This window comes from Bufo gargarizans, chromosome 1, assembly GCF_014858855.1.
Source record: "Bufo gargarizans isolate SCDJY-AF-19 chromosome 1, ASM1485885v1, whole genome shotgun sequence".
NCBI classification, from domain to species: domain Eukaryota; kingdom Metazoa; phylum Chordata; class Amphibia; order Anura; family Bufonidae; genus Bufo; species Bufo gargarizans.
The window spans coordinates 337,955,482-337,977,732 of NC_058080.1; the positions used below are offsets into that span (position 1 = coordinate 337,955,482).

General features: G+C 43.4%; 1 protein-coding gene across 11 annotated transcripts in view; it reads left to right on the top strand.

The window, feature by feature from the left end:
• TCF3 (transcription factor 3) overlaps nt 1-22,251 on the top strand; it is a 396,630-nt gene that overhangs the window by 185,811 nt on the left and 188,568 nt on the right. For all 11 annotated transcript variants that reach the window (XR_006391250.1, XM_044306353.1, XM_044306377.1 and 8 more), the window contains one exon: nt 5,074-5,138. Coding sequence is in view for 10 of the 11 variants with exons in the window: in XM_044306353.1 (XP_044162288.1) it covers nt 5,074-5,138 (65 nt within the window). In the remaining variant the exon portion in view is untranslated. The remainder of the gene's footprint in view (nt 1-5,073; nt 5,139-22,251) is intronic.

Genomic DNA, 22,251 nt, shown 5'->3' on the forward strand with positions numbered 1-22,251 from the left:
ATACGGCACTAATGCATTCCAATTAGGGATCGATCGATTATCGGATTTACCGATATTATCGGCCGATATTCAGGATTTTGAACGTTATCGGTATCGGCATTTATTTTGCCGATATTCCGATAACGTCCTGGGAACACAGATCGCGCTGCTGACAGCGCTCTCCGTGTTCCCTCAGCAGCAGCACAGGGGAGAAGGAGCAGTGTCTCCTCCCCCTGTGCTGCTGCTGCTGCTCCAGCCAATGGGAGGACAGGGGACAAGAGGAGGGGAGGAGCTATGGCCACTGCGCCACCAATGAAGCTTAATCTCACATTAATTCATATACAGGAGGCGGGAGCTGCAGAATCACATAGCCGGCTCCCGGCCTCTATGAGCTGTAGCTGCGATCTGCGGTAGTTAACTCCTCAGGTGCCGCGGATCGCAGCTACAGCTCATAGAGGTCGGGAGCCGGCTATGTGATCCTGCAGCCAGCTCCCGCCTCCTGTATAGGAATAAATTAGAGATTAAGCTTCATTGGTGGCGCACTGCGCCCCCCCCCAAGCCCCCCTGTATCAGACATTGGTGGCTCAGTGCGCCCCCCCTCCCCCCCCAATATTAGGCATTGGTGGCGCAGTGCGCCTCCCCCCCCCAAGCCCCCCCAGTATTAAGCATTGGTGGCGCAGTGCGCACCCCCCTTCCCCCCAGTATTAAGCAGTGGTGCGCCCCCCACAGGATTCCCTCTCCCCTGCTCCTCCGATCGGAGCCCCAGCAGTGTAATGCTGGGGCTCCGATCAGTTACCATGGCAGCCAGGACGCTATTGAAGCCCTGGCTGTCATGGTAAGCTCCATGCTGCTGTGTGCACAAAGCACACAGCAGCAGGGACAGTGTGAGCTCCTATTCACCCTGATAGATCTCTATCAGGGTGAATAGGACAAGGGTTCTAGTCCCTAAGGGGGCTAAAAGTTAGTTTAAAAAAAAAAAAAAAGTAATAAAAAAAAAAACCAAAATATTAAATATAAATGAAAAAGAAAGATTTACAAAAAAAAATACACATTAACAATAAACATTAATTTTCAGCAGATTTGTGGGAATTTTTTTTTGTGGGAATATCGGTATAAATTATCGGCTATCGGCCTGAAAGTTCACAAATTATCGGCTATCGGCCTGAAAGTTCACAAATTATCGGTATCGGCCCTAAAAAATCAATATCGGTCGATCCCTAATTCCAATGGAAACAAATGATGGCAAGTGTTAAGGATTTTTAGCTGGAGAGAAAAATGCAGCATGCTGCATTTTTTTTCCGTCCGAATACCGTAAAAGGACTGAACTGAAGACATCCTGATGCATCCTGAATGGATTGCTTTCCATTCTGAATGCATTAGGAGAAAACGGATTAAAATATATCGACGCAAGTGTGAAAGTACCCTAACTCATCAGCAGTGTCAGGGCATCACCAGAACCTGAAGCATTCGTGGCCCTGCCTCTTCTTTGGGAGGGGAGTAGCCTCTGCTCTTTATTGCTCATCCTGAGCGCCTCCATCCGGCTTACAGGTCCTGTCCTGCACACAATCATCACCTGAATCCTGATCCTCCCTGCCACTTTTATCAGGCTGGGAGATATCATGTTGGGCCCATGTGCCCCCTCCCATGCTCTGCATTTTCTAAGACTGCCACCGTCGCTGCCCCCACTGTCAATGCCATGGGTACCACCACCCCCAACACAGCTATGCATGGTGTCCCCAGCCTCTTCCCAAAGTATTCAACAAGGAGACTATCTGCCATAAGTCTTGGTAGTATTTTCTGGCCGCTTGTTAGGAAAAAGCAAAGTGCCATACTAGGAAGGGGCAGTGAAGACAAAGAGGACTCCACTGAAAGCCTTCTCAGGAGCTGCAAGGAGGAGGGGCACAAGTTACTGTGACCCCTGGCTCCTGCTGTGACTGAGAGAAGCAGGTAAGAAATCCCAGCAGCTGCCAATATGCTTCAAAATAAACTTCTTTATTCCATATCAATTAATATAACATGTTTCGGCATAGAGCCTTTATCAATAGATACATAATAATGATTCAAACCAACTTTATAGAAGATATGTCTAATCAAACACTTCAAATGGCCTAAATTTGTTATCACTCAAATAATGTTGTGTGCTACCCTGTGTATTGGTGTAGTAATCACGTATATGGTGGTCTTATTAAATTCAACAACCAAAAAAAGTGCAACTATTTGGAGACAGAAGTAAACGGCAAAGGGGTTAATATCCCTTTACTACTCTCAGATAATTTTGTGCCCTACCATTTGTATTGGTGTAGTATCTGCCTATATGCTGGTTTAAATAAATTCAATAACAACCCCCCCCCCCCCCCCCCCCTATTCATTGATGAATTCTACAACCCCCAAAAATAAATTTTAACCAGATGGAGAAATAAATAAACGGAAACTGATTCAGGCCTCAATTCATTATCACTCAGATATTTTTTTTGTGTGCTACCCTATGTATTGCTGTAGTAATCACCTGGTTTGAATAAATTCAATAACCCAAGGAATTTTTTTTTGTAAAGGCTAAATGCGTTCATTTCTTTCTCCACACAGTTCCAATTACTGATGTTTTGTCTGCTGTGCATATTTGTATACCGTTTTTAAAACAAAAAAAAAATTTAATTAAGGTGAGATGTCCTGACACAGAGTTCAGACAAGTATTTCAGGGGTTTTCACTGAAATTTAAAATGCTACATTAATGGTAGAACACGTGTTGTACAGTTTTGTGCTCATCCCCCACCCCCCAAAAAAGGATCTCTGGTAGCTGCTTTTGCATTTTGCTGCAGTTGTGCTAGGAGGCAAAGCCAGCCTCATCTCCTCACTCCCTGGCTGTCCGCTTTCTCTGCCAATTCCTATTCTACACGCACAATTCTTTGTAAGGCTACTTTCACACCTGCGTTTCCTTCTGGTATCTGCACAGACTGATCCGCACCTATAATGCAAACGATTGTATCCTTTCAGAACGGATCCATTTGCATTAACATGAACAAAAAAATATATAATGTTTTTGCTCATGATGATGCACTTTGACTTGCACGGAAAGTCAATGGAAGGCGGATCCGTTTTCAGTTGCACCATATTGTCTCAGTGAAAACTGATTTGTCCCCGTTGACTTACATTGTAAGTCAGGACGGATCCATTTGGCTCTGCATCGTCAGGCGGACATCAAAACGCTGCAAGCAGCGTTTTGGTGTCCGCCTCCAGAGCGGAATGGAGGCTGAACGGAGGCAAACTGATGCATTCTGAATGGATCCTTATCCATTCAGAATGCATTGGGGCTAAACTGATCAGTGTTGGCCCACTTGTGAGAGCCCTGAAACTGATCTCACAAGCGGACCCAGAAACGCCAGTGTGAAAGTAGCTTAATGCTAGTGTTTATCTTCACTGTCCCTGGCAGTAGAATACAAGCTTGACTGTGACTGTCCCTGACTCCCAAAGATAGTTTCTCTGGCAATCACTGTAATACCAGTCCACCTTCATTCACAGCCCAAAATAGAATGACATTCTGCTAGAGCACTTCCCTGCCTGCTGCAGCACTGATTTACTCATCTAGGCTGTTTGTGTCAGCCTAGGGGCCATTCAGGGCAAGCTCTCCTCCCCCAGCCCCCCCCCCCCCCAACTTCCTCTCAGGGTCTTGTAAGCAACCTTTTTCATGGTCTCTAGTGCTTTTTTCCTGCCAACCTGTGCATTAAAATGGCGCTGTGCACTGCTTTACTAAATTTGCCCGAAACTGACCTGAAAAGGTTCGGAGTCATCTGTAATTCAAAAAAATGCAAAGTTTGCGACGAACCCCATTCCTAACAATCTGGTTTGCTTATCTTTAGTTGAAATCATCTGTTTTATTCAACTTTAGACATATATATGGCACCTTCAGTATGTTATGATTCTTGTAATTTTAGCTTGAAAATGTATATGTGGGCAGTGCGGAGTATCAGTTTGCATAGATCTGTGATTGCTAACCTACGGCACGCCAGCTGTGGTAAAACTACAGATCCCAAGATCTACCCTTGCTTGGCTGTTCTCAGAACTCCATAGAAATTAATGGAGCATGCTGTGAGTCATAGTTTCACCACAGCTGGCGGTTAGCCTCACTCAATTTATTATAATACTTGCAACCTATTAAAATGAAGATGAAACCAACCTAGAATGAGCCTTCTCTCTCCAGGGCCTCCTAAAAGTATAGTCTGCCTCTATGGGCTAATACAAATAAGGTGCCAATTAGATTATGTATAGAAAATAAGATGAAAGGGGTTGTCCGACCCAACCAAATTTTAACCCAGGAGAGTTCGTAAATGAACAGAAAAAGTCACTCGCCTACTCAATAATTCAGTCAGAGCCTCAGCGGTCACATGCCACTTCGGGTCATGACACAAATGAGGCCAGTAAATGGCTGCATCGATGCATGTGACCACTGATAGGACATCACACTTCCAGTCAACAGGGGGCAGAAAGGGAAACAAATGGTAGCCTTGTTGCTGAAATGAAACTATGTTGAGTAGGTGAGTGGTTTTTCTCTTTACATTTAGACACTTACAGCTCTAGTTAAAATTATTTTGGTTTGGACAACCTTTTTAATGATGGGACAACCCCTTAATAAATGGGACTTTTGTTGTGGCTTTAACCTTCATAGAATGTGTACAAAAATCTGTATGCAATCTAGAAGCGACAATTTTAACTGCAGTACCCTAAACAGAAATGGCAGGAACTTGACTTGAAACTTGAATTCAGCTTGCATTGCGTGAAGCTGGCTTACTTCTGAACTTAGGCCACATGCACATCACCGTATATTTTTTGCGGCACGCAAACCATGGATCCACAAAATACGGGTACAGTCAGTGTGCCTTCCGCATTTGTTTGGCTGGTCCTTTTGACTTCAAAGGGCCCATAGACTACATTTTGCAACCACAATAGAACATTTTCTATAATTTGCAGAACAGACATGCTTATGTAGACACAAGTTGTTTTCATACAATATTAATAAACTCTAGCCTTGGTACAATAAATGAGTATGTTGTCAGACTTTGAGAATGCATAATCTTGTGTTTACTGGTTTATGTATTTCAGCAAAAGAGGAGCGAGCATCATACTCTACATTTGGCAGAGACCCCGAAATGCCTGGAATGAACCAGGTACTGATTATGCACACTTTTGTATTTATGTAGTAGAAGAAATGCAACAAATCTTTTAACCCCTTTCCGACAAGCGCTGTACCTTTATGGCGCAGCGGGATGGGAGTTCCTGCATTCCGTTATACATGTATAGTGCACTGATCAGGTGGCTATAGGCCATAATCAATCAATCAATATAGGTGCCTGACTGTCACAGCCAAGCCCCTGTAGTAGCCACGATCATCCATTAATACTCTGATGCCAGCAAATTAACCTCTTGTCGCAGTCAATGCCTTACAAAGGCTCCTGTGTCTGCCAGCTGTAGTGTCAATGTAAAACTGATACAGCACTGAAACTAAAATAAAAAGTAAAAAATGTGATGTATAAAAATAAAACCTTTCAAGTGTTTAAAAAAAATAAAAAAATCTCTCAAGTAATTTACTATTGTAAAAAAAAGGAAAGAAAAAATAGCAATCTGTAATGATGGGGCCTATAAAGATGGCATGTGATTTTTCCCAATCAGGTGAACCGCCGTTCGAAAAAAAAAGCCCTTTTTGGTCGCTTTGCTTTCCAGTAATCATAAAATCAAGTGATCAAAAAGTCACATGTACCCCTCACACAAGACCATCACCAGAAAAATAAAATAAAATTTGGTGAAACAAAATGGTTTCACAGAAACATTATTTATTTAAAAGGTTTTACTAGTTTTAAAGTATCAGAACTTAGATAACAATTTTAGATTTTATTTTATTTTTGTCTCTAATGATAGTGACCAGCAGAATAAAGTTAGTCATATGCCTACCATGCACCGGCCATTATCTTTACCTAGATGTGGCAGCCAGTTCCTCCTTTTTCAATTGGCTGTGGCAACAGGCAGTGGTCATACATGTGGTGAGTGGACACTCGTGGAGTCCATCCGGTCTTAAACGTCCTGATATTCATGCAGATTATCTGCCTCTCCAAATGTGTCGACTATCACCTGATGAACAAAGGAAAAACCTTTGTTCGTCGGGTGATCCTGTAATTCGTGCAGGCATGTAAATGATCATTTCTGTGTAGCAGATTGTGTTTTGAACAGTAATCTCCTGCCCAGATACTGTAGAGGAGATAATCTTTACCGACCAAAAGACTTTAGCTTGGCCTGTGTAAACCTGCCTTAAAGGAAATGTGTCACAAAAAATATTTTCTGCCAGGTTAAACCGGATAGTGACACACATCCTTTTTTCTAATCTTTTTTTTTTTATTTTCGAATTGCAGATTTATTAAATTTTATTTTCTGAACATTATTATGGGGCTGCCATCTTGCCTAAGCTGTTCTTAACAGCACTTGCAAACCATTAAGAAAATTGTTTTACGGCAGCTCCATGGTCCACAGACCTCATTGACTTCTATGGGACAGTTATCTAGGCATGCTCATTGACCTGTTCAGAGGTCACGGTACAAGGAAAGAACAAGCTTGACAATCACATATTGGGAATGGTGGATCCTGTCTTGGCCTTCTAATCTTGCCTATAATGATATCACCTCTGTGTATAGATAATCAGATAACTGCAGTAAAGTGATCCGTACAGACCAATTGGTGGCACCTATTATTAGGCTTAGTGACCAGTTTGAAAACGATAGGATTTTATGGCTTTTGTTTAAATATAGATATTGACTTTGAAAGTTAAAAATAACATCATCAAAAATGTTAAATATACAAATGTGATTTAAATAATTGGTCATATTGTGATCACACATTCCCTTTGTCCCTGTTGCTAACTGATATGTTTAGCTCTGGCATGTGATGTTGGAATGGACCAGCAAAAACGTTTTTCCACACCAAAAAATCTGAAAAGGGAAAAGATCATCAAGAAGGGTCTTGTTAAATTCAAGAACCTCTGAAGCTTCCAAGCAATGATGCCAGGGACCCGGTGGGAGGAAGGCTCAAATTTCTTTCTGTATAGAAAGGTATAACAACAAGCTGTAGGATTCTGAAACCTTACAGACTGCATACAGATTAATGTTTAGGTCTTCCTCCACTCCAAGGTTGCCTCAGTTCTGTAAAAGAAAGTGGAAGAGGAGAGACTGGATGTATTATCAATGAAGGTGCTCATTTCAGTTTCCATGGATCAGTGGGGACATGGATTTTATTCCACAGCTTTGCTGGTGAAAAACCTAAACCTTTCGACTGATAATAAATTTATCAGATACGAAAAGTTCAAAATGGGGTTGATAAATTCAACTGTAAGGCCTCTTTCACATGGGCGGTGTGTGGACCGCATAAGAAGTGGGAAAATGCACGATTTTTCCCCGCAAGTGCAAAGCATTTTAATGCGTTTTGCATGCGCGTGAGAAAAATTGTCATGTTTGGTACCCAGACCCGAACCCGGACTTCTTCACAGAAGTTCGGGTTTGGGTTAGGTGTTGTGTAGATTTTATTATTTTCCCTTATAACATGGTTATAAGAGAAAATAATGGCATTCTTAATACAGAATGCTTAGTAAAATAGTGATGGAGGGGTTAGAAAAAAAGAAAAAAATTACTCTCCTTAATGCACTTGTTCGTGCAGCCCGGCTTCTCTTCTTCTTCTTTGAGGAAAAGGACCTTTGGTGACATCACTGTGCTCATCACATGGTCCATCACCATGGTGTTGGTACATGTGATGGACCATGTGAGGATTGCAGTGACGTCACCAAAGGTCCTTTTCCTCAAAGAGAAGAGAAGAGAAGCCGGGCTGCGCGAGTGGATTAAAGTAAGTTTAATTTAATTTTTTTATTTTTTAACCCCTCAATCACTATTTTACTAAGCATTCTGTATTAAGAATGCTATTATTTTCCCTTTTAACCATGTTATAAAGGAAGATGATAAAGATCGGGCCCCCATCCCAATAGTCTCCTAGCAACCATGCGTGAAAATCGCCCGGCATCCGCACTGTGGATGCTTGTGATGTTCACACTGCCCCATTCACTTCTATGGGGCCTGCGTTGTGTGAAAAACGCACAATATAGAGCATGCTGCGATTTTCACACAACGCACAAGTGATGGGTGAAAATCACTGCTCATGTGCGCATTCCATAGAAATAAATGGGTTTGGATTCAGTGTGGGTGCAATGCGTTAACCTCACGCATTGCATGGAGATGGTATCAAAAGCCAAATCTACTGAGTCTGTCCAATGGGGGCAGTATAGAAGAAGAGTAGAGGACCTAGTACTGAGCCCTGAGGAACTCTAACATCAAGAGGAAGAGGAGAAGAAGAAGAGCCAGCGAATGATGCACTAAAGTAGCGGCCAGAGATGTAGGAAGAGAACGAAGAGAGAGCAGTGTCCTTAAAAGGTTTCTACCACCAGAAATACTGTTATGTAGCTGACTGACATTAGCGATGAGCTAATGTCAGCACTACATAACAGTATGTTTTTTACGAAATCCTGCGCTGTTCACTAATGTATTCAGCACAGTGAGTGAAGGCCGCGCTCTTGGTGCCGGATTCCTCACTGCGCCTGTGTCGACTACGTCACAGTGAGGAAGCTGGCATCAGGAGAGCGGCCTTCACTCACTGCGCCTCCATCGAATACAGAAGTGAACGGCGCAGAATTTCGTGAGCGATGCTGCAGACCGTGACATCAATCAAGAGTAACGGGGCAGGCAGAACAGGGGACCTGGGCGGGATAAAAGGTGACTAGACTGAGTCTCTAGGTGCTGATTTTATGCCCACATGGCACCTAGAGGCTCATTAGCATATTATAAAAGTGCTTATTTTATCAGAACGGCTGCAGGGAGAAATGTGAAAAACATACTGTTATGTAGTGCTGACATAAGCGCATCGCTAATGTCAGTCAGCTACATAACATTATTTCTGGTGGTAGAAACCCTTTACGGCCAATTGCGTGGAGCATGGTGGGGAGGAGTTTATGGTGTACGGTATCTATCGCTGCGGAGAGATTCAACAGAATCCGTAGAGAATAGTCACCATTTCTTTTTGCTGTTAGGAGATCCTTAGACACTTTAATAAGGGCAGTTTCTGTAGAGTGAAGAAGGCAGATTGTAATGGGTCAAGAAGAGAGTTTGCAGAGAGATCGCTTATTAAGCGAGAGTAGACGAGACGTTCAAGGAATTAAGAGATGAAGGGGAGGTTAGAAACAGGTTGGGTCAAGAGATGGTTTCTTTAGTAGTGGGGTTATAATAGTGTTTGAAAGAGGAGGGAAAGATACCAGAAGAGAGAGAGGTTAAAATTGTTGTTAGGTGAGTGATGACAGCTGGGGAGAGGAACTGGAGGAGGTGTGATGGAATAGGATCACTGCTACAGGTCGTGAGTCGAGAAGAAGAGAGAAGCCTGGAAACTTCTTCCTCTGTTGTAGGGTCAGAAAGGGAGAGGGAGCATGTGGAGGGATTGGAGGGAGGAGAATTAAAATTATTTCTTGCCGGATACTGCCAATCTGGTCTCTGAAGTAAGTGGCCATGCCATCAGTGCAGAGGTCTGTGACAGGTTCTGGAACTTTAGAGCTGAGAAGGGAGTGAAGTGTCAAAAAGTTGTTTTGGGTTATTTGAGAGTGAGGAGATGAGAGAGGTGAAGTACTTTTGTTTGGCAATGTTGAGAGCGGAATTATATGTTTTGAGCATAAATTTATATTAGAGGAAGTCTGTTGATATTCGCGATTTTCTCCATAAGAGTTCTGCACATCTGGAGCAGCGCTGGAGAAAACGTGTTTCAAGTGTGTGATTTGATATTAGAGCAACTTCATCTAGGGTGGTTTTGAGGGTCTGGTTGTAATGATTGGCAGCCAAGATTGGACAGGGGAGGGGAGGGAAGTGATTGGGGTAAGAGCTAGTTGTAGGGTGTTTATAAGTTGATGGCATTTTATCGTGTGTAGGTTTCTGTAAGTGTGAAAAGTAGGATTGTCAGGAGAAAAGTGAGAGGTCTTTATGGTAAATGAAAGAAGATTGTGGTCAGAAAGTGGGAAGGATAAGTTACTAAAGTTTGAGACTGATCAGTGACCGAAGACTAGATAAAGTATATTGCCCTGTTCGTGCATGGCAGAGGAAGTAAGTTGTGATAGGCCAAGAGAGGCGGTTAAAGAGAAAGTGAGCAGCTGATGAGGAGATGGGATCATCAATGGGGATATTAAAATCGCCCATAATAAGAGTTGGTGATTCAGAAAAGAGGAAGTGAGGAAGCCAAGCTGCAAAGTGATCCAGAAATTAGTGGGGGGAGCCTGTGGGACAATAGACAACTGCAACTCTCATGCTGAATGGATGGAAGTGTCTGGTGTGACCCTCAAAAGGGAAGGGAATGTGAGAGAGGGTACAGGTGGAATGACCTAAAATGTGCACTGTGGAGAAAGTAGTATGCCTACTCCTCCACCGTGCCGGTCATCAGGTCTGGGGGTATGGGAGAAGTGAAGTCCACCATAGGATAGGGCAGCAGGGGAAGCAGTGTCAGAGGTTTGAAGCCAGGTTTCTGTAAGGGCTAGCAAGTTCAGAGAGCGTGAAAAAAAAAATCGTGGATTGTGGTTAATTTGTTCCGAACCACCCAGTTAAGAGACTGGAGAGGATGTGCAGTAAACATTAATCAGATTTTTGGGGTTTCTGTGTGTGGCAGAGGAGAAGTTAGCAACAGAGGGAGGGCCAGGATTTGGTGAAATATCCACTGCAGCTAGTAGCAGGAGAACAGAAAGAGACAGCAAGTGGGTGGAAGATTTATATTGGTGTTTTTTATGCTGCACCGTGGAGAAAGATGGGTCAGTGTACTGGTATGAGGGTAATAAACTTAACAAGGGCGAGGTAAGAGACAGAGGGTGGACAGTGTGGCTGAATTTGAAAGTAGACAGCCATAGTGATGAGAAGAGCAACCAGAGCCTGAGTGAAATAATATCGTAGAATACCTGTGCTGTGTTTTAACTATGTTTGAGTAGTACACACAGCATCTCCATCTCATGCCTTGTCTAACTGCCATGATTAACTGTCAAGTGCTTAGGCAAAATGGCACTTTGGCATAGATGGTGCTTTTGTCTCATGCTAACCCCTGTGAATGCTTCCCCTAAGACTGTCTATATTTATAGGAAGTGTGATTAGAGAACTAAGGGTAATTTAGCTAATTAATCAATCACTGAAGTGAGGCACATGCGAAGAGATGCTATATGTAGGTAAACAAACAAAGCTAAGAATCTGGATGGGCCATAAAATCATTACAACAGTCAAATAAATCACAAGTCAATTCGAAGAGCATCTCTAGGACTGATCACAAAGATATCACACTTAAACAAAATGGTATACATTGATGATTAGCCAAAGTTCTGTACCAGGGAAGATAGAGATAGAAGCTGCACTATTAGACTTGTGGAAAGCTGGGTGGAGCAGTATTGTCCAAATGCACAGCAGACATACCTGTGTGAAGAGAGGAGAGAAGCATGTTTATATAACTGCCTTTTTTGGTCTAATCACTTACCCTTCCTTCCCAGCCTGTTGAAATAACTCCTAAACCTAGCCCAACACGAGATATATTGGGTAGGCCGCACTGCGGCCTTCTAAATATTCACTCTTCCGTTCAAATATTTCCTATCATTCCACCGAAATCCGTACTTAACACTTGTACCAAGCACCTCACTGCTATAATTTGGAAAAAGGGAAAGACACCCCCCCCCCCCCCCCCCCGATATCGTCCACACTATTAAGCCTCATGCACACGGCCGTTGTTTGGGTCCGCATCCGAGCCGCTGGACCCATTCACTTCAATGGGGCCGCAAAAGATGCGGAAAGCACTCTGTGTGCTGTCCACATCCGTGGCTCCGTTCCGCGGCCTCATAAAAAAAAAAAAAATATATAACTTGTCCTATTCTTGTCCGCGCTTTTCGGACAAGAATAGGCATTTACATCGCCGGCGCAATAACGCAAATTATGTAAGGCATCACGGGCGGCTTCCGGTTTTTGCGGATCCGCGGTTTGCGGACCGCAAAAAAACTGCACGGCCGTGTGCATGAGACCTTACAGAAAGCAAAACCATTTGGCGGACTCGGTCTTCCCAATATATATAAATATTTCCTAGCTTCACAAATTGCTCAGTTGAGAGACTGATGGTTTGAGGATTATTCTAAACATTGGGTGCACATAGAATTTACCCTGACCCCCTTTCGCAGCCTTAAATATCCTCTTCTCTTATCCCTGAGCCCCTCTTTTGTACATCCGCAGCTACCCTACCTACTTTCTACAGCCCTACAGCCTAAGCGAATTGGATTCAATTCCATAAACTCTACCCCAACTCGACCTTCTCTATTTTAAGCGGAACCCCCCCTGACAGTATTGGAATATTTGATCCCTGACCTTGCTATTGAGTCCTGTAAGAACTGTGGAGTAGACACGCTATCCAAACTGAGGCAAGGAATTTGTATTGTTTTGAACGCGTACACCATACTTTGAGATGCTGAATGCAGATTTTTTTCAAGTACTTGCGTATCGGGCACCTCTTCCACACCAGCAACCCAATCCAGATTTCAGATATTCAAACTATGGTCACTCCCATCCTTTAAGTCCCTGTCTATGCTCATTACATGTTGTGCTGAATGACAAGGAATCCTTTACTAAATCTAACCCCCATCAGTCGTGGGAAAGGGAACTGGGTATCACGTTCTCACTTGATCAATGAATGGCTCAGAGCTTTGTCTGTAAACACGTGAAATGTGTACTTCACTATGAATCATTAATGAAGACCACTCTGAGATGGTATTACATGCCGGATAAGCTGTCATATTTTCCTGGGTGTCTCACATCTTTGCTGGAGGGGATGTGGTCAGAGGGGCACAATTCTCCATATTTTTTGGTCATGCCCATCACTCCAGACAATATGGAAAGAGGTTTTCAATGTAGCTTCAGACTTACTGGGCAACCAATTAACCCCCCCCCCCTTCACTAGCTCGGTTGTTCATCGATTTAGATAAAATTCCCCATAGTCAGAGTGACAACATTGGAAGTGTGTGACAATGCCTTCTCTGACTTGTATCATGAGAATTAATGTCGCATCCATATACGTACGGACCTTGGCTTTTGCCAGCCACTCTACCTCCAAATTTGCGAAGATGCGGGACGCCTGGGCTTGCTCAAACAGAGCCATTGTTCTCAGATTTGGATGCCTTTACTAACCATACCCCCGCAAGACATTGTTTCCTTTTCTTCTGTTTTTCCTTTGTTCAGATTTTATATTTTTCAAAGTTTTATATAACTTGCCTTTTGTATGATGTGTGTTAGCCCAGCGGTCCGTGCTGGCGCTGCTCCCCTAACCGCGGGCAGGGGTGCTGTGCTCCTTCGTTCCCTCCTGTGCGCCGTGCTGACGAGCGCAGGCAGCAGGTAACTTAAATATGGTGTCCGATCCATGCCAGAGTTTCCTTCCTGCTGGAGACCTGCACTGGTGTTTGAGCTTGCATGGGTATGTCTCTCTTCACCTATGAAGCAGCACTTGCACGCCCTCTGTCTCACCAGGCTATGGCTGATTGTAGAGATGTTCAGTTTTTGAACGAATAGTTCTTTTGAATCGATTCCTTTCACTGAACTGGAGGAGTCGATTCATCTGACTGAGCTGATCCGTTTGAAGCAGCTCAATGTGAGGTAGCAGAGACTCTAGCAGCAGGTCTTGTGTAACATGATCCTAGATTGAAGGCTTGGCCCTCCCAACCCACCCAGTGTGCAACCATTTGAATTATATTAATTACCCCTACCCTCCAGTCCTCAGTTTTCCCCAGCCCCTGGACGCTTGTTTATTTAAAAAAACAAACAAAAAAAAAAAACTGTTCACTTGCTGGTCTGCCGACTCAGCAAGAGAATCAAAGATTTGATTCATGAATCTGTTCTTTTGAATGAACTGATTTAAATGAACAGATTAATTTAAAATATTTGAACATCCCATCACTACTGGATTACAGCAGGTATTTAAAGGCGCTTCCTACCACATTGCCGCCTGTCCAGACTCTGAACCTCCTGGCCACACAAGTAAGTACTTGAACAGAGTGCTCTGACCCTCTGATCAGCTGCCAATGACTCAGGGACAGGGAATGCTCTGGAGTAGAATCGGGCAACTACCCTAACGTCCCAAGCCTATCCTCCCCATCAGAGTCTCTAGTGAAGACCAGGTAGTGGCTTAGTTATACCCCTCCAGAGTATACCCAGTCAGTGGTGCAGTGGGTCCACACCCGCTTGCATAACAATGTGCCTATGTCCAGGATACATGGATATATCATTCTGACATTTGACATTTTACTACATTATATAAATCACTTAAATCAATAAAAACCTATTGATAATAAATACCTCTCCCACTGATAATAAAAAAAACTGTCTTCCAGAAAACACTCAAATGTTACATAGTTAATACGGTTAAAAAAAACATACGTCTATCAAGTTCAACCAAGAGATAGGTGGGGATGCGAATCCCAAAAGGTATTGAGACTTAGATTTCTATAAGTTTTCATAAGCATTGATGTTTTTTACTTTTAATAATTCGTCTAAACCCTTTTTGAAACTGTTTACTGTTCCTGCTGTGACCATGTCCTGAGTAAGTCTATTTCACAGTTCTTACAGTAAAAAAGCTTTGGCGCTGCCGGAGACTTTAACTTTTTCCTCTCCAGTGCCCCCTTGTCTTTTGAGCGCATTTTGCATGGAACAACTTTTCACTGTATTTTTTGTATGGCCCATTTATGTATTTCTAAAGGTTAATCATGTCCCCCTCATAGACGTCTCTTCTGAAGACTAAATAAATTCAATTCTTTTAATCTTTCTTCATAACGAAGACCCTCCATTCCCTTTATCAGTTTAGTCGCGCTCCTCTGTACTTTTTCCAGCTGCACTGTGTCCTTTCTATGTACTGGTGCCCAGAACTGAACTGAATATTCCAGATGAGGCCGCACCAACGCTTTGTAAAGTGGTAATATTACATCCCTGCCCCGCGAGACCATGCCTCGTTTAATGCATGACGATATCCTGGTGGCCTTTAGAAGCAGCTGATTGACATTGTATGCTATAATTTAATCTACCATCCACAAGGACACCCAAATCCTTCTCTATAAGTGACTTTCCCAGTGCTACATCACCTAGGGCAGTGATAGGCAAACTGCGGCTATCCAGCTGTTGCAGAACTACAACTCCCAGCATGCAAAGACTGCCAACAGCTTTCAGCCTACAGCAGGGGATGGTGGGAGTTGTAGTTTTGCAACAGCTGGAGAGCCGCAGTTTGCCTATCACTGAACTAGGACATATGAAGCACAGATATAATTACTACAAAGATGCATAACATTACATTTGTCCACATTGACCTTATTTGCCAAATTGATGCCCAATCACTCGGTGTTCAAGTCAGCTTGTAGTTTATGGACATCTTCCATAGACTGTAAAGTTCTACATAGCTTAGTGTCATCTGCAAAAATAGATATGGTGCTATTAATCCCGTCCTCAATATTATTATTATTATTATTATTATTATTATTTATTTAAGCGCCATTCATTCCATAGCGCTGTACATATGATCATTAATAAATAAATTAAGGGCCCAGCACTGAACCTTGGGGTACACTACTTATAACCAGGGACCATTCTGAATAGCAATCATTGACAACAACAAAAAGACCTTCGGCCAGTTTTCAATCAAATTACAAACTATACTTTCCAAGCCTATGGACCTTACTTTATCTTTTAAGCATCTATGAGGGACAGTATCAAAAGCCTTTGCAAAATCCAGAAACACTACATCCACAGCTGCCCCTCTGTCCAGGCTACTACTCGCCACCTCCTCTTAAAAACAAATCGGGTTAGTCTGACCACTTTTGTCTTTGATAAACCCATGCTGGTTATCATTCATAATATTATTTACAGTCACATACTCCGGTATATAGTACCTTAAGAGTCCTTCAAACATTTTTCCCCCAACAGAAGTTAAACTGGTTTTATAATTACCCGTGGAGGACCTTGATCCTTTTTTGACTATGGGCACCAAGTTTGCCTTGCGCCAATCACTTGGCACTGTACCAGTACCTAGAGAATCTTTCAAAATTATTAACAGTAATAATTAACACCAATGACTGAAGTGAGCTCTTTAACACTCTTGTGTAATCCATCTCGACCTAGAGCCTTATTCACATTTACCCTATTTAACTTCTCTTGGACCATATCTACAGTTAGCCAATTGAGCATATCACTGGATGTACTAACAGCCCCGATGCCACAGATATCAGCTCCTTTATCTTTTTGTATCTACAGAGCTAAAAAACGTATTTAGGAACTCTGCCTTTTCCATATTTTCAGTGACTACCATTTACCATTATTTAGGGGGGCCTACCTGGTCAGACCTAGGTTTTTTAGCATTTATTTACTTAAAATGTATCTTTTCTAATCTTCTCTCCTTTTTGCAGATTTTATTAAGTCCTTTTGTAATCTTCAAACACTACAGCTGACCTCTCAGATTTGTATTTTTTAAATGCCCTATTTTTGTCTTTTACTGACCTTTTTACAGTAGCTGTAAGCCATGGGGTGTTTAATTTTAGCCATTTATACTTGTTATCTAAAGGGACAAATTTTATAGTGCAATAACTCAATGTGGATTTGAAGCTCTCCCATTTTATCCTCAGTATTATATGACAGTAGCTGCTCCCAGTCTATACCCTGAAATGCTGCCCTCAACCCAGGAAATTTAGCCTTGTTGAAATTGTGTCTTTGCTCTGCCTGACAGTTTGCTTTTTATAGTCTAGGGGGAGTATAATTATATTGTGGTCACTATTATCTAGTGTTTCTCGAACCATAATATTACCAACAAGCTCTGCATCATTAGAAATTGATAGATCCAACAGAGCATAACCCCTAGTGGGAGCTTCTACAAACTGGCCCATAAAGTTGTCCTGCAGCAAGTTGAGGAATTTTCTCCCCTTTGCAGTTGAGGCAGAACCATGACCCTAGTCAATATCTGGTAAGTTAAAATCTCCCGTTATGACCACTGTACCAGACTGTGTAGCATGCTCTATTTTGTTATACAGTTGCGTTTCTATCTCTTCTGTGATGTTAGGGGGTCTATAGATGGTGTTTATATCCCTTTGAACTTCCACCCATAAGGTTTCCACATCCTCGCCCACAATTGCCTCTTTCACATTTGTCTTCAGATCACTCCTCACATACAGGCATACACCACCTCCTTTTCTATTGACCTAGTCTTTCCTAAATAGTGTAAAACCCTCAATATTATCAGCCCAGTCATGCAAAGAGTCCACCCATGTCTCAGCCACACCAACTACATCTATGTTTTCTTCTAGTACCATAGCCTCCAGCTCCCCCATTTTTCTAACTAGACTTCTGGCATTTGTGAAAATACATTTTAAATTACTATTACCTGTAAAGTTAATATCCAGGATTTTTTGGTTGCCTCGCACTGCCTCGCGCACGCCACACGCTGCCTCGCAGTGCAGTATGTAGTGAATGCAGACAGGCTATTATAGCCAAGTGATAAAGTACAGGAAAGATCCGCCATATTGGACTGTACTGTATCATATCACTTGGCTATGATTGCCTGCTTTTAGACCAGTAATGGTTCTCTGCATAAATCCCCACCTCTCCCCATTCACAACAGCGCTATTTATTTTTGTTGTTCTCCTCTAATGGAGTACTTCCCCCCCCCCCCCCCCCCCCTCTTCATCTGTCCTACATCTAACAAAACACGGCTCTACTGCTTATCATTTTCCTACATTGGAACAACTGGATGTACTACAGGTGACACATTTAGCTCTGCTACTCTGAAAACAAACCTCTGTCACATTTGAAGGCTTGTGCCTTTGATCTTTGTTAGCTTCAAACATGGGCAAGACTGGCTTGTATGTGGTAGAGGGGAGGTGGCTTTGAGGTCTGAAGTGGGTTAGGGCTCTGGTGTTTACACAGGCTGCCTGCACTGATAGCCTGGTAGCAGGAGCAGACAGCCAGGTGCAGAGAGAGGTGGTTGGGAACTATAGTGGATAAGGGAGAGGCTGGTTTCACAAGGCTGTCAGCACTGGTAAGGATCGCACATGCTTCTTACCTCACGTGAGCCTGCCGCAGCCAGATACAGGGAGAAAGGGGGCTGGCACAGATGTTTTGTGTACAGATCCGGACCCCTTCCTAAGCTAGGGAGACGTCACCACCGGAGCCTTGTAATTATAATGTAAATTATGAAAGTATTATTATAGTTTATATAAGTCACATGGGCATATATTTATATAACTCGCACAACCCCTTTAATCAGCAGCCACTTGGTACAGCAAGCCTCATGTAGAGCCACCATGAACATTGAGGAAATGAAATTATCTGTATGTAAAGGGTCAGATGTTCCAGGGGCTGGGGGTGAAGAAAAGAGCTTTTAACCAGTCCATAATAACATTAAAACATTAACCCCTTAGTGACCAACCATACGTGTTTTTTACAGCAGCACTTCAGCCCAAGCTCTTAAGAGAGGCGGGAGAAAGTCTCTGGTGCAAGGATTGGGTCCTTCAGCTTGAAAGCTGGGTCCCAATCCTCACCCCACTCCCCCGTACCTCAACAAAGATGGTGTCAACCCAGCGCATGTGTTAACTATATGCTGCCCCCGGAATAGTTCTCTCCTCAGAAGAGGAGAGAGTGTATAGAAGGCCGCCAGCACCCCGATCGGGGCAATATGGCCCCTGATCAAGTTTAAAAAAAGTTTAATAAAGGGCAGGAGCCCCTACCAATAAAATAAAGTCGCAGACATGCACAATGGTTACTGTGCTAAAGACCTGCTTTCAGCACAGTAACTATCAGGGACCATTACTATTAGTCCCTGACAGGGGCGGATTAAGTGCTTGATAGGCCCAGGGCTGTCTACCCTCCTTGGGCCCCTCCCTCCATTTTAGTTTAGCTTTTTTTTGTATGAAGAGGCTGCGGTGCTTCATGAACGCCACGGTCTCTTCCTAGGCCATATTACATCTTCAGACAAAAAAATAAATAAAAATACCCCAAATTGGTTCTAAACTGGGTCTAAACTGAAAAATTTGGTTGCCAAATTTAAAATACATATTATAATTAAAAAGACACGGAGGAGAATACAGCACCACATATCTTACATCCAGTGACATCTCCTGTCATGTAGACCTTCTCTTTCCTCTTCTCCTCCATTTGACCCAGACCACCATGGCAAATTATTTCAGCCACATCTTGTCTCTACAGTTTGTAACACAGACACGTTAGATTTCTAAATTTTTGCATCAACCTCCCCATCCTGGTGTCCCCACAGTGTCATACTGCTGCCACCCCCAATACTGTGCCCGTTGTGCTCCCCAATGTCTAAGGCACTATACTGCTGAAAAAATAGTGACCCCAGTAGACATAATTGGAGTCATTAATCAAATTGGTGTAAAGTAGAACTGGATTTCTAAAAGAGCCGTCAAAAATGAAAGGTGGAATCGGATTGGCTGCTATGGGCAACTAAGCCAGTTCTGCTTTACACTAGTTTGATAAATTACCCCAAATGTCCCTATAGTGTCCACAGCAGCTATAATGTCCTCTAAAGTGCCCCCAGTAATAACACCCTCTATTGTACTCCATGCAATAATCCCTGTATAACGTCCCCAAAAATAATAGAATGGCTCCCTACAGTGCCTCCCCAATAGCAACACCCCCATATAGTAATTTCCACCATACTGCCCCCACATAGTAGTCCCCCACACAGTAATTTCCCCTACATAGTAATTTGCCCCACTCTGCCCGATAAAGTAATTTCCCCCACGCTTCTCTCTCCCCTCAGTGCATTTATGAAAGGAGAGAGAGAGAACACACTTCTGTCCTTGCGATTTACTGTGAAAAAGATTCATTTATAAACTGTCCATATGTAACTGGCGGTCAGTGGGCGTCCTTCATTAGGCATCTACTAGGTATGGTCAGTTACTTTCATTAGGGACCTTGTGTCCGTTTGTCACTGGCGGTCAGTGGGCATCTGTCACTGTCCATCTGTTAGTCGGTCAGTGGGCATCTGTTAGGGTCCATCCATAATTGTCGGTCAGTGGACGCACCGCTACGGACGTTATCGAACATTAACTCACCAATTTTACCCCCTATTTTTTTTCATTTATTTGTCGACGATAGTCCTGGAATTAATTGTGCAGCAAACTAATCTGTACGCCACTCAATTTGCTGTACAAAAGCCCACGTCGTCTATTCGTTTAAGACAGTGGACCCCCATCTGTCGATGAGTCCATTTTTAGTTTTAAAGGCCACCTTTCCTTCCGTCAGTTTATTCCCTCCAAGATTGCCTGATATGGGGTAAAATTATATGGTGTGCGAGAGCACAACAGGCTACACCAGCGGGCTGTCGATGTATGAAGGCAGAGACTCCTAACTTAACCCCCCAGGCTGCCCCGAAATTATTGGGACATCTGGAAAAATTGTGTGGGATCTATTGGCGCCATTGCTACACAAAGGGTACCAACGTGTAAACTGATCATTTTTATACCAGCATACCCTTTTTTAAATTCCTCCACGGTGCAAACACAGGGGCTTGTGGGACTGTCCGTAAAAATAGAGTGGTATGCCTACAACCGCTGGTGTCCAAGCGTTTTGAGAGAGGAACATCCCTCGCACTTGCAAGTGACCAGCTGCAAAATTTTGCAGTGGAAGAACAGGAAGGATGTCTACATGCTCACCACTGTGCAAGCAGACACCACAGTAGCAGTTAGGGAAAGGGGGGGGGGGGGCTGCTGCTGACCAACACAAATCGGTCTGTGTGGCAGATTATAATTTATGGGAGGTGTAGACATCTCGGACCAGGCGCTTTAACCCTACCTGGTGAAGCGAAAAAACAGGGCCTGCCATTCAAATTGCTACCTATAATAGTTTTGTTTTATTTAAAAAGGCCCAGGGAACCCTCAACTTCCTTGAGTTCCAGGAGAATGTAAGAGTCTCCTATTTGAGTCCCCCGCACCTGGGCAAGCCTTTGAATCTGAGGATGTTCGAACGCTTTCAGAACGCCACTTCCCTCACCCCGTCCCTACCACTACCAGCAAGACATCCTCAGAAACTATGCTGGGTGTGTAGCAAACGGGAGAAGAAGACGCCGGTACAAGGTAGTGAGTGGAGACTTGAGACAAGTCATTTCCAAGTGGCGTACCCGATATAGTAGGGGTAAGGGATCAACCTACGCCTTACTCACCACATACAGTTAAAGAGGACCTTTCACTCATATGCAAACTAAAAACTAACTCTATCTGTGGGCAGAGCGGCGCCCAGGGGTCCCCCTGCACTTACTAGTATGCCTGGGCGCCGCTCCGTTCGCCCGGTATAGGCTGGCTCCGGTGTCTCAGCTTCGTCTGTTGTATTGCACTGATTTTTTGTAGGAGGTGTGTCCTTTGCTGCAGCACTGGCCAATTGCAGCGCACAGCTCATAGCCAGGCTATGAGCTGTGCGCTGCGATTGGCCAGCAGTGCAGCAAGGGACACGCCTCCTACAAAAAATCAGTCAGAGGGAGCGCAGACACCGGAGCCTATACCGGGCAAACGGAGCGGCGCCCAGGCATACTAGTAAGTGCAGGGGGACCCCTGGGCGCCGCTCTGCCCACAGATAGTTAGTTTTTAGTTTGTATACGAGTGAAAGGTCCTCTTTAATACCTATATTTACCGTAATACCAAGGTCCCGTTTTTCGGACTCCATTACTGTCCTCCATGCCCTTAAATAAGGGAATACTTCTGAGAGAATATTGTGATTATTAAGGAAGTAACTGTCTTAAAAAAAAAATGTTGAATCTGGAAATTTTTAGTTGTTATGATTTATACGCATAACCTTAACAATTGAAGGATATATAGCACTTTGATTCAGTGTTGCCAGTGTGGTTTTATCCTGCGGTTCTATCTTATAATATCAATTGATTTATTACCATTTTTATGTGATATTTTATCTTATTGTATTTTATTGTATAAAGTGGGCACCACAGGCGCGTGACGTATGACTCACACTGCCAGCGCCCCTCCTCCCGGCCTGCCTTTACTCCCTCTCGGCGAGCGCTTGTAGTTGTAAGTCCCGGTAATACACAGCGGCGCAGCGCTCCTTATTCGATTATATACATACGGTAACCATTAACTATTAGAGATACGATTATACAGTGAGCAGGGCCCGTGTAGTAGAATAGTCACTGCACGGGCCCTGCTGTCATTATAAA